Source organism: Sebastes fasciatus, chromosome 18 (assembly GCF_043250625.1).
Source record: "Sebastes fasciatus isolate fSebFas1 chromosome 18, fSebFas1.pri, whole genome shotgun sequence".
NCBI classification, from domain to species: Eukaryota; Metazoa; Chordata; class Actinopteri; order Perciformes; family Sebastidae; genus Sebastes; species Sebastes fasciatus.
Window position 1 is genome coordinate 28,822,628 of NC_133812.1, and position 13,527 is coordinate 28,836,154.

The window sequence follows — 13,527 nt, forward strand, 5'->3', positions numbered from 1 at the left end:
GACCAGTGAGTGATGATGGTGTGGTTGTTCCTGCAGGAGTGTGGAGGTGAGGCCGGCTGTGGCTGCAGACCGGCCGGCTGTCTCTGATCTGGTGAAAGGTCTGAGACTGAGTGAGTCCCTGCTGCAGGACCTGGACTGCTTCTACGAGACCCGCAGAGACCCAGTCAGTCAACACACACTGATATCAACACACCTTCAGCCACTCTACGCTCTGTTTGTGTTCACTTCAGACTGCAGATATGATGCTGATACAACCCTGATTTACCACTCAGATCAATAATCATCATGTTATTTAGTCTCCCTCCTGCTTAAGGGAGTCAGCTACCAAAATGAGGCTGCAGACACTAAAACAACCCACTCCTACGTCCTCTGCCTTTCCTTCAAGCTACCAAAACATACTTATATTTCTATTCTTATATTCTCCTAAAAAGACACTAAAGTTGAACATCATTCAAATAGGACGGAGCTCGTTTAAGTGAAGATGTAAATACAACATTATTCTAAAGTATCAGGTGTCCATTAATGAACTACGTGTGATTTTAAGAAGTGTTAATGCATTAATAAAACCACTGGTTCCCAACCTGGGGGTCCCGACCCCCACTAGGGTTCGCCAGAGCTTCACGGGGGGGTCGCGAGGCCTTCTTGATTTTAAGGTGTGTAAGACAACTTTTTTAAAAAGAGTATACAGTTGGCCTTTATCTCAGCATTTCATTCATTTCTGTGAAAAAAAAAACTAATTAAAATGGTCATTTTTAAAGTTTGACACTGAACTAAGTATGTAGGATTATTAAGCATTAAAATAAAACATAATACAGACAGAGATTTGTATTAAAAGTTCCTAAAAATAACAGAAAAAATCATCTCTGATGTAAAAATCACAGGAAATAATCTGCTCAAAATTCATCCAAATCGCTCATTTTACACAAACTTCCTGCAGTTATTGCGTTCACTATTTGTACAGTTTATTAGTTTGTTCTGTACTGTTATTGTTATGCATTGAATATAATATGAAATATCCATAAAATATGTCACTTTGTCAGTTCCCTCAATGATAAAAAAGGTTGGGAACCACTAAATAAAACAATAATAGTGATTCTTTTTTGTTGGATTACTGTTATTTAAGCACAATAACCATTTTCACCATAATGTGTAATCTGCTAGATTGATCTAAATGCTGGAAATATCATTCACAAAGTTTCTTTCTTTGTTCCCTCCACCTCTGAAATCAAACCTCCACCCTCATTGCCCCGTCTTCTCTTTGAATATATCTATGTATTTTTTACTTGTTTCTCCATGTTTATTCTTTATTTAAGGCGCAGCAGACAGTCTGCTAGATAAAACTCTAAAACTAATTCACCCACCACTGCTGAATTATGCAGAAAACATCATATTAAACTGGCCTGTAATATGGTCGGTGTTTGTAAATCATAAACAGTAAATAGAGAAAATATGAACGTTCAAATTGTAACTGGTTCCCCTTTAACTTTTCAAATGACATGATGATTGTTTTGGACGATGGAGTGTGACTGGAGCTGGGAATGATTGTGTTGGAATAACGAGGAATATGGCGGCGCGTATGCCAGCGAACAGATTGGTGAGAATTCAGCTGAACGGATTCTCCTCTCTGACTGACACCCCAGCTGTCGCCGCCGCAGCTCCAAAACCGATAATTACTTCTGCAGCCACTTCATGTGTATTCATGGCTCCGGACTGATACTGGAAGGTGTCAACACACACACACACATGTAAATTTACATGTATTGTGTTTTGTTCTCACACAGGACGGCGTGGCGCTGCAGGCCTTCGTGGCCCAGGTGCACGGTCAGGTTGTGGGGGTACTGATCATCAGAGACGAGCAGGTGGGTGAAGTCAGTGGGTGAGGTCAGTGTCCTCAGATGAACCTGAGCGTGATGGGGTGGTGGGTGGTGGCTGTTTTTGGTACAATTCTGCAGCTGTCAGGATCAATAAGTGATGAACTCCACTTAAAACTGTTTACTTTTAAACCTTAATGTTCACAATATTCCTCCTTAAAGGGGCACATAAAGGTCACTTTACTTCTCACGGTTTGGTGTGTCTGGGCCTTAATGCTGCATTCATGCGGTGTTGGAATAATTGTAAAAATGAGTTCCCTAAAATTCACGTGAACACCCCGTCAAGTCCGAACAACAATGGGGAAAAACGGCAAAACTTTCGGTACAGGAGTTGACGTCATTTTCTCTGTTTTATATTATTGTAAATTAAATATATTTGGTTTTGGACTGTAGAGCAGACAAAACAAGGCATTTGAAGATGTCACCTTGGGGTCTGGGAAATTAAGATTTTATAGATTTATAGACACTTAATCTGATCAAAAATGATTAAAAGATAAATTGATAATGAAAATAATTGTTAGTTTCAGCCCTATTTTCTCCTGGGCTTTATCGAGGTTACATCACACATACTTTATATTCTGAAGTATAGAAAATAGAAATAGAAAACTCTTGTGGATCATTCTGTACACATTTTCCTGTAATTCTGCCTGACATATTTAGGATCTTTAAAAACACTAGGATCTTGACTAGGATTGTTAATAAACTGAAGGAACTAAAGTCTGCTGGTGAGGTGGTAATCAAGATAAATGTGATCAGGAAGTTCAATCAACAATCAGCAGCAGCTTTTCTTTTGTATCATAATGGTGCAAAAACAGGAGAACTGTATTAAACAAAAGAAAATGAACATATCAAATACAATTATTTGTTGTGTAAATGAAGTTTATCTGCAGAAAACTGACTTCATTGTTTCCTCTTGTCTTTGTTAGGACATCAGGTACATTTGTGCCCACTACAACATCGAGAACTTCATCTATTTCAGCCACCACCGCTACGAGGAGCACGCTCAGATACGCCACTTTGTCCTCAAACCCTCCTTCCAGCACTTCAGCAAACACTTGTTTAAGGAGGTCCTCCGGCTGGCTCACCGGTCCTGCCTGTTCCTCAGAGTCTACCCCTCATCCTGCAGCCAGGAGGTGGGTGCACGGGGACCCTCGGGCCCTTACTGGCCCCTCATCACTGGGCCCCTTCCAGCCTCTGTGCATGTCTGCTCAGATACACACCGTCATTAGTGTAATGACCCTCAGTGCATAACACTGCAAGAAATATCCTTCATCACGAGTCATTCAGTCTCACATGATGTGATGATGAGTTGATTTCACAGACTGAACACCGATTGCATGAATATGAAATAACGCAGGTGGCTCAAATATAATAGAATTTCATTCAGGAAAAACTAGATTTGATCATTTTCAATGTGTCGTACGAAAACAAAGACATTTAATTTGTGATAATTTTATGTCGAGATGCTAATCTAATACATCTTCTACTGTAAATCTATGCTTGACAAAATCAGTTTAAAAAACCTCAATCCCTCAAAGTCGAACACCAGCAAGTGCACCAATATTAAAACTGCAAAACACACCATATTTGATAGATTTTACATCTTCAACCTAGACTTTATTACACTGTTTCCCATCATTTATATTAACGAGGGAACAATTTAACCCAGTCAGTTAATCACCTGTGTGGGAAATGTCAAATAGCGCATTATGTCAAATTGTATCTGGTTTTGCATCTGTTCAAAGTAGAATTGAACACATTAATGTGTGAGATGAATTCACCAGTGATTGATGTGAAGCTTTTAAGATGTATGTCAGACTAAAGATCATTTTTTCCTTTTCATGTGATGCACCAGAATTACATTTGGATTTATTGTTTATTATTTATTTAAGGATCCACATTAGAAGCACAAGGATGTGCATATAGACGTGAACATTCAAATATAATACAGACATGCAAGAAAAAGTACAAACAACTAAGCTAAACAGATAGACGATACATAATATAAGTAAAGACAGATTAAGCTAACCAGATTAGAGCTGCAAATATTTATCGTTTTGTTTTCAACTACTAAATTAATTGCCAACTAATCGATTAATCAGTATTTTTTTAAGAAATAAAAGTAGAAAATTCTCTGATTGCAGCTTCTTAAATGTGAATATTTTCTGGTTTCTTTCCTCCTCTATGACAGTAAACTGAAAATCTTTGAGTTGTGGACAAAACAAGACATTTGAGGACTTCATCTTGGGCTTTGGGAAACACTGATCCACATTTTTTAGTCCAAACAACTAATCGATTAATGGAGAAAATAATCAACAGGTTAATCAACAATGAAAATAATCGCTGCAGCCTTAAACCAGATGTACAAATAAGATAAATTGAGGATGAAGTAGTATCAGACATGGCAGCGCAATTAAACATAAAAACAGAGAAAGAAAGACACTTCACCTACATAAAGTCAAACTAAAGACAGCAGACTAGACATATAAAGGAATTAAAGAGATATAGACAACAAATCTACAGCATCTCAGATATTGTAAACAGTCTTCTGTAGCTGTTTTTCAGGCTGATCATGTTGGTTCATTCATGTCTAAATGTTTGAAGCGGATCATTTCTTGCAGAGTGCGTCCCTCAGCAGGCTGCCGTCCCCGGGGTCGGGGCAGCAGGTGCCGACGGTGCTGCCAACTCCACCTCTCCACACCATAATAAGACATTTCCTCGACATGTAGAGGCCTCCACTTCCTCTGCTAATTACCTTCCACAAACAAGCACCAGATTGGGAGATGATGATGTGCAAATAGAATAATGGCAGAGAATTAGCTGTGTTCAGGCACTGGGTGACGTTTTCCATATCAGCGGTGTAAACCTTGCATCATCTAACCTCTTCACCTGAGCTCATTATCACTTTGTCGCCTCCACACTGTTTAACCTCTGAGGGGACTCTCTCTCTCTCTGAGCTCACTGACATCGTGCCCTCTTCTTCTTCTGCACCCAGAATTCCTGCGTCCACCATCTGGATTTTGTCCTGGGCTGCTCGGTCCCTGTCCGCCCGCGACGCCAGATCATCTACCCGCTGGAGGAGCTTGGCATCAACTCCCCTTCCAGGCAGATCACCGAGGACCAGGTGGGCACAGCAGCAGCTGGCTGACAGCAGAGCAGCCTGCCAGGGAATGTAGATTAGCTGAAGGCTGCTGACAGAGGAAACACAAACACAGCAGGGAGTTCATGTGACCGCTAGACGGGGCTGTTTCAACAGGGAAGAGAGGGACACACAGTGGAAGGGATGGAGCTGAAACTCCAGTACAGACGGGTACAAAACACAGTATGATGGAATGAATTACATCTCGTCATGACGTTTATCCACAAACAGCTTTTCCACTAGTTTTTTGGTTGCCTCTGAACAGCAACATTATTCATTTTAGTCCTGTGTTAAATTAAAATACTGCAAACAAACAAAACAAATATTATGTGTAGAAACTAGGGCTGTCAATCGATTCAAATATTTAATCAGGATTAATAGCATTATTGTCCATAGTTATTCGTCATTTTTATATCTGTTCTAAATGAACCTTAAAGGGAGATTAGTCCAGTATTTAATCCTCTTATCAACATGGGAGTCGGCAAATATGCTGCTTTATGCAAATGTATGTATATATTTATTATTCTAAATCAATGAACAACACAAAACAATGACAGATATTGATCCAGAAACCCTCACAGGTACTGCATTTAGCATAAAACAATATGCTCCAATCAGAACATGGCAAACTGCAGCCCAACAGGCAACAACAGCTGTCAGTGTGTCAGTGTGCTGACTTGACTATGACTTGCCCCAAACTGCATGTGATTATCATAAAGTGGGTATGTCTGTAAAGGGGAGACTCGTGGGTACCCATAGAACCCATTTACATTCACTGATCTGGAGGTCAGAGGTCAAGGGACCCCTTTGGAAATGGACATGACAGTTTTTCATCGCCAACATTTAGTGCAAGTTTGGAGCGTTATTTAGGCTCCTTCATGACCAGCTAGTCTGACATGGTTGGTACCGATGGATTCATCAGGTTTTATAGTTTCATATGATACCAGTATCGTCATTCTAGCTTTAAAACTGAGCCCTCTACAATCTTAGAAATTGAAAGTTGTGTTAATGCGTTAAAGAAATTAGTGGTGTTAAAACAAATTTGTCTCCAACGTGTTATTATCACGTTAACGTTGATAGATCTACCTAAAATTCCGCCTTTTGGGGTCAAAAACAAGAATAAAACATTGCAGTAACCTTTAAACATTCAGATGTTTAAGATTCTAGGACAATTTTGGATGAATTCAGCAACATGGCATCGTGTTTTGTTCCCAAATACAACGATGAAACATTACAGCAGTAAATGGAAGCACTGTTTGGTACCAACCGATTCCTTGGGTTTTGTAGTTTCATATATATACATCTACCTTCACTCTTGCTCTAAAACTGAACCTGCTACAGCCTCTGCCACCCTTTCATTCTTTACATATTCACTGTGAAATTTAATGAGATAATTGAGAGATTTTTGTCATCATGAAACAACAAGTTCTTGGAAGATTATAGAGCTGTATAGTAGCCCTTAAGATTTCAGTATCCTTCAACTGAAGTACTTGAACTAGTGTGTTTCAAGCTCACCTCGGCCGGCCTTTAAGCTGTTTTTACTGAATCTCAGTGATTTTTTAGTACCTTAGTACGTCTCTTTCTCTCTCTCAGGGTCTATTTCAATTTCTGAAGCAGATAGTTGAAAGCAACTTCTTTCTTTTTTTAAATGAAAGTGACAGGTGAATAATGATAACCCCAGCTGCTCTCCTTCCATGAGTTTTGTGTTCTGCTCTTAAATCTCATCCTAATGTGGCTGTGATTTATTTTAATGTCCTGTACTTCAAATATTTACCACATGTCCAGCAGTGCGCTCTCACCGTGTACACTCGTATGTTCATTTCACTCCATCACCTCGGTAACACAGCAGTCATGATCTCCAGGCTACCGTGCAGATAAGAGCCTCGCCTCCGAGCGCTTCCTCTGCCTCCCGATGGCGGCCTCGGGATGATTAATCAAATCTAAAGCACCTGTTCCCTCTCTGTCAATACGGGATCGTATTACACAGCGCCGCGGCCATTGTGTTTAGGGAAGGTGAGGCATCTCCAGCGTGATAAGAGCTGCTGCACCTGCTCCACCGCACATGCAGATGAGACAGCAGCTTTGTTCCTCTGGTTACCTCATCTGGTTAATTCCTGCAGTATTCAGATGGATGCATGTAGGCACATAACACATACAGGCTTTTTACATATAAAGTGGTACTCCTTTTCAATAAACGTCAGCGGCTACATGACACACGGCTGAAAAATTATTGTTTATCTGATAGTGTTTTAATGGATGACTTCTATAGGAGGTAATAACCTATGAATGTATCTCCATCTCGGCTGCTCTCTGACCGCTGTTACCCCGTCCAGCGCTTCCACTTACTGCTGTAATGTTTCATTGTTGGATTTGGGAACAAAACACGATGCCATGTTGCTGAATTCATCCAAAATTGACTTAGAATCTTAAACAACGAAATGTTTAAAGGTTACTACAATGTTTTAGTTTAAGTAGATCTATCAACGTTAACGCGATAATAACACGTTGACGCAAATTTGTTTTAACGCCACTAATTTCTTTAACGCATTAACACAACTTTCAATTTCTAAGATTGTAGAGGGCTCAGTTTTAAAGCTAGAATGACGATACTGGTATCATATGAAACTATAAAACCTGATGAATCCATCGGTACCAACCATGTCATCCTAGCTGGTCATGAAGGAGGTTAAATAACGCTCCAGACTTACGCTAAATTTTGGCGAGGAAAAACTGTCATGTCCATGTTCAAAGGGGTCCCTTGACCTCTGACCTCCAGATCAGTGAATGTAAATGGGTTCTATGGGTACCCACGAGTCTCCCCTTTACAGACATGCCCACTTTATGATAATCACATGCAGTTTGGGGCATGTGATTATCATAAAGTGGTACCCGCTACAACCTAAAAATCACAAGTTGCATTAAAGAAATTAGTGGCGTTAAAATGAATTTGCGTCACCGCGTTAACTTTGGAAGCCCTAGAAACATTTTTTAATTTAAAACTGGGTGATAATGATCTGAAGTATAAACAGGCATAAAAGTATTATCTGCTTTTGTTTAATTGCTTCAATTAAACATATTCATAAGATTATTATTTGCCTGATGCGTGCACACAAACTAACTAACAGGCTCTTTTATGTTGCTGCTAATCAAACCCACCAACATCCCTCGGTGTGTGACAGATGTCGGGCACACATGCCCTCGTGGAAATTATTTGAATATTACACAAAGGTTAATTTCACCCTCGGGTTTCCCCCCTTTTTGCTGGATGCTGTTTTCATCCAACAAGGTGCATTGTGGGGCCAATCTGCCTAATTACAGATGATGAAGGAGCCATTAGCTGCGAGGACCAGAGACACTCGGCGGCGGAGGAATTGGTAAATTAGAACGCGGTGTTCTACTAATTCCTGCGGGACTCTTTTGTAATGATTGTGCAGAAGTGTTCCTTAACTGTCAGGTCACACGTTTGATCCCCGTGTTTCCATCTCATTACAGTCTGAAGCTGCACGCGCTGCTATTCTCACACTTTACTAACTGTGTTTATCTGAATAAAGAGCAAACACCGACCTGATTATAGACAGCAGGAGGAAAGAACACTGAGTACAAAATATGAATAAATACATTTTTAAAAATGAATAATTACACCCAGTGTGATGGGTCTACAGATGACAATGATATAAGTCACAATTGCTGTGTTTATTTCATTGGACAAAGTTTGGAGCCGCGTTTTATCAGCTCATATATTTATGAAACAACAGTCATATGAAACACAGAAATAAGCCGATAAATAACCTGCAGCATCCCCGGTTTGCGTCCGGCCGGGGACATTTGTTGCATTTCATCTTTCGCTCCTCATTTACTGTCATCTCTCGGCTCTAAATCTCACAAAGGCAACATTAAAAAAGGAAAACAAACACATTTTGGTGGTATATAAATGCCAAATTCATCCATCCATCCATCCATTATCTGTAACCGCTTATCTTGCTCAGAGTTCTGTGGGGACAGGAGCCGATTCAATGAAGCCAAATTCAATGTAGAAAAAAAAAAAGTGTTTAAAAGACTTACATTTTTCAGGCTTTCTGGCATTTTTTGGTCTTTCTTTGGTCTTTCTTCAGCCTTTTTTTGGACATTTTTCAGAATTTCTTTGGCCTTTTTTCAGCCTTTCATCTGACATTTTCAGCCTTTTCTTCTGCCTTTTTTCGGACATTTTTCGGCCTTTTTTCGGACATATGTCAGACATTTCTTCTGCTTCTCTTTGGCTTTTCTTCTGACATTTTTCTTTAATTTTTTGGACATTTTTAGCACTTTTTTCTGACATTTTTTTGATGTTTTTTGGCCTTTTTTCAGCCATTCATCTGACATTTTTCAGACTTTTTTCGAACATATGTCAGACATTTCTTTGGCTTTTCTTCTGACATTTTTCTTTAATTTTTTTGACATTTTTATCATTTTTTTCGGACAATTTTTTGGATGTTTTTTGGAAGTTTTAAGTCACTTTTAGTCACTTCAATTTATTTTTATAGAGTCAAATCATAACAGAAGTCTGAAGACACTCTTCATATAGAGCAGGTCTAGACAGGACTCTATAATGAAGCACTCTGTGCGACAGTGGCAAGAAAAAACTAGAAAACTTGGTCAGAACCCGGCTCTGGGTAGACGGCCATCTGCCTCGTCCGGTTGGGTTGAGAGAGAGAGAGAGGCAACAACAATAATAACACAGCTGCTATAATAATAATAGAAAAAGGACTAATAATACCAATAATGGTAGCCGGAATAATGATAGCAGCCGTGGATATAATAGAATAATAAGAATAATAACATTGATAGTCAAGTTCAGTCAGCTGAATTCTGTTGTGAAACATCTCGACATCAAGGCGTATATGTATTTTAGCTTCTCTAATGTCCAGTGGTCTTTAGTGAAATGTGAATTTGTCAACCACTTATAAAAGGACGGTTGTTGATATTCAGTAAGTTTCACTAGCAGAAACCTGTTAAACGTCTCTAACACTGTGAAGGTTTCTGTCTCTTCAGCGGACAGATTAAGTGCCCTGATACAAAGATGGCTCCCACTTCATCCTGTGATAGTCAAATGGGGAATAATTGGACGTTTTATTATGTCGTGCTTTTAGTGGGTTAATAATTAAGGGTAGAAGCATGTGATGGAATATTTCACTTTCAGTAAATGGCACCAGTTATGTGTGAGATTTAGTGAATGTGACGGCCTCGTCGTCTCTCTCTGTTTGTCTCAGGCTCCGTTTGCTCTCAGCCTCATCAGTAGGAAGTTAACCCTGGAGCCAAAGGTCACCGTTAACGCCAGGATCGTGGTGGTGGGGGCGTCAGAAACCGGTTTATCCTTCCTCGAGGTGCTTTGCTTCTGGTGAGTCAAGATGCTCAGTGTCAGTTTTCTCCCAGATGTAGACTGTATATGTTTATATACTGTAGACTGGCCTCTTCTGAGTGAGGAGCAGTTCCTCTTCTGTAACCAGACCGGATTAACCTTTTAAGAGGCCCTGGGGCAAAAAGTTGCTGTCAGGCCCCCTATTAACCCCCCCGAACCGTCCCACCATCTGTGCATTGTGTATGTTCCCATCAACAACAGTCTTCACATGGCAGCTTCATTATCTACACCAAAACTCAGACACCAACCAGTCGCTGCTCCTGTCTTAAAACTAGATTAGAGACAAAGACCCCCTCTATAAGACATGGAATTATTAAAAAACATTAAATAAACTTCAGTTTATCTGAATACTGTACTCATAATATTCATAAAAGAAGTGCTTTCATCATAGTAGAATGACACTGCTAGGACTCGATGGGCTCGTCGCTTTGAAAGTGGCGAGATCAGGCGGCGGCAGCAGCAGCAGCAGGGGGCGGAGACAGCACCATGTTCTGGACAGACACTTTACAAACACGTACAACAGGAATGTTTGCATTTTGGAACATAAAACAGCAAACTGAAAATACTCAGTCCAGCACTCGGGACTAGGTAGGCATGATGGGAAATGTGGGCCGTCCCCGTCGCTACGATACTCAGGGCATTTTACACTGCATGACTTTAGTTAGTTAGTTTGTTTCATTACTCATAGCTCTTCTTCTCTTACTTGGTTTAACATTAAGTTACTGCATCTCCTGACAGAACAACACCACAGTTGAACGCACACAGACCGTCCAAAGCTTCGCCTCCACCCTCGGTAACAAACAGCGATCAGAGGAGAGAAACAAGCGCGACAGTAAATGACAACAAACCCGTGTTTTTGTAGATTATAGCTCATTTGTAATGCACTGCAGAAGGATTGTACTGAGATGGGTCACACAGATACTGGTATCGAAAAGTAAAAGATGCAGCTTTTTATATTGTAGACTGTTGTAGTCTCATTTTTGAAACCTTTTCTAAATAAAACATGGAGTTCAGTTCTCTTTTGAAAGTATAAATGACAGTTGTCAGGTCATAAAACCAATGATCTGTTGATCTTTACCAATCAAGACTCCATCGACTTGTGGATTTGGAGAATCGTGACACCCCTAACCTTCATTGAACAACATGAGACTAAAAGCCTACAATCTTTAGGGTTAGTTATTACAGTCACACAGAAAATTAGGATTTTCTACAAAACCTGGTTGTTGTCAAAACTAAGAGCCAATCAGCTCTTTGATCAGGCGACAGCCAGGCGTTTCTTGCAGTCGGTGGAGAGCAGCTGTCTCGTGAGGTTATCATCGACTACGACGTCACAGTTGGACACAAATCTAACCAGCATGCATTGTGCGGCGAACGCCGGTGATCGGTTTCTGTGCAGGCCTGACTCATCTTGCACTACTGTATGATGCAACTTGCAGGAGAATCAAATCAGGGCCAGGAACCAAATCTAAATCTAAACTTGTACCCAACCAGAACTTCTCTAAGCAGAGGAAACGCTGTCTGAGCCTGAATCTGTCAGTTAGTGTTACAACACTGTCATCTCTACGTTCCAGTAAACAGACGAGTAGTAAATGCAGGAGGTCATTTAATAATAAAGTATTCACATCATGTTTATCACAGGTTCTGATGTGTCTGTAGAGAAACCCTGAACCAGAGGAGAGCCGCCCCCTCTCTTTCATTTCTTTATCGTCTTTTATTCCAGGAATCCAATCTCTGGAAATGTCACTTGACTCCGGGTCGGACGTCTCACATGTTTGCCTCCGTCCTCGCTTTGTGAGATTAACTGCTCCGGCAGATAATAAGACGCGCGGGGCTGCTGATTCAGAACCGGGCGATAGCTGCCAGGCAACCGCGCTCGTTGTTTTGTGCGAGCGAGATCTTGCAGCTCTCAGAGCTGGCGAGGCTGGCACGCCGGTGACGGTGGGGCGGGCGCTCGCAGCTGTCTGTGGCCTGGCATTCAGCGGGGCCGGCGCTGGCCCCCTTTAATTAGCCACTCCACTGTTCCCCCTGTCAGGGATCTGCTGCAGCGATCTGTGTTTGCTGTCACTAATGAGTTGACTAATGAGGCAGTTAGTGTCCGCTCAGCTAATGGTGAGGCGGCGACGCATTGAGAGGGTGAATGATGGGTCAGTTTCGGCCTGCTGGGGCCCCCCTTATCAGCCCTGCCTAAACCTCCGTCCCCCTTCACCCCCCCCAGCTTTCCATGTGCTCATTGAATGCAGCCCAGCAGCACCGCCCCCCCCCCAACTTCATTACAGGCTGGGACGGGGTCAGACAGATAAAGAGCTCTGCGGCGGTTCGGCCCTCTGCTCGCCGCGGTCAGGCTGCAGGGTTACCGCGGCCGTCTGTCAGCGCCTGATAACGGAGCAAATCCAGCTCTGATTCTCTCCCGTCCAGACACCAATAATGGGCCTTAATGCCTCACTGCTGCGCCATAAATCCACCTTCTGGCACAGATTAACAAGGAAAGTTTGACTGCTCTCATTGTCTGACGGCTGATTATTATTATTATTATTTGCATGTTCACGTCCAGATCGAAGGTCAAACCACTGATGACACAAAGCTTTGAAATGATAGTCAAGGATTCTTTACTTGATCCATCTGTGAACCCATTTTACTGCTCTCTACCGAGAAGGAATAGAACTTAATATAAACCTTTTAATCATTTAAGTTATTTATCAAGCAAAATAACCCCAAAAAATAGCTTCTCAAATATGAGCATTTGCTGCTTTTCTCTGTTTCTATGTCACTGTAAATCTAATATCTTTGGATTTTAGACTGTTAGTCGGACAAAACAAGTAGTTTGAGGACATCAGCTTAGGCTCTTTGAGGACATTTTTAACTATTTTCTGGCATTTTATAGACTGAACAAAGAGTTTCGCTGTGTTTCTCTGTTGATGCAAAAGATCCTGTAAATCTAATATTACCATGAAGAAGTCATTGATTTGCAAAATTGTCCAAGGTGGTCTAAAGGCTCGGTTCTACTTTCCATAAGGACGGTCGAACGGACATGAGCTGATGTGGAATCGTGGAATCTCGCATTAAAGGGGCTGTTTTCAATGGCGTGTTTTTTTGTGCCTTCAAATCCATTGTTGTCAATGTAG

General features: G+C 41.1%; 1 protein-coding gene across 1 annotated transcript in view; it reads left to right on the forward strand.

Moving 5' to 3' along the window:
• cfap61 (cilia and flagella associated protein 61) overlaps positions 1-13,527 on the forward strand; it is a 40,624-nt gene that overhangs the window by 10,041 nt on the left and 17,056 nt on the right. Inside the window, exons 12-16 of the mRNA XM_074616011.1 lie at positions 37-163; positions 1,782-1,859; positions 2,798-3,004; positions 4,867-4,995; positions 10,257-10,384. Of these exons, the coding sequence (XP_074472112.1) occupies positions 37-163; positions 1,782-1,859; positions 2,798-3,004; positions 4,867-4,995; positions 10,257-10,384 (669 nt within the window). The remainder of the gene's footprint in view (positions 1-36; positions 164-1,781; positions 1,860-2,797; positions 3,005-4,866; positions 4,996-10,256; positions 10,385-13,527) is intronic.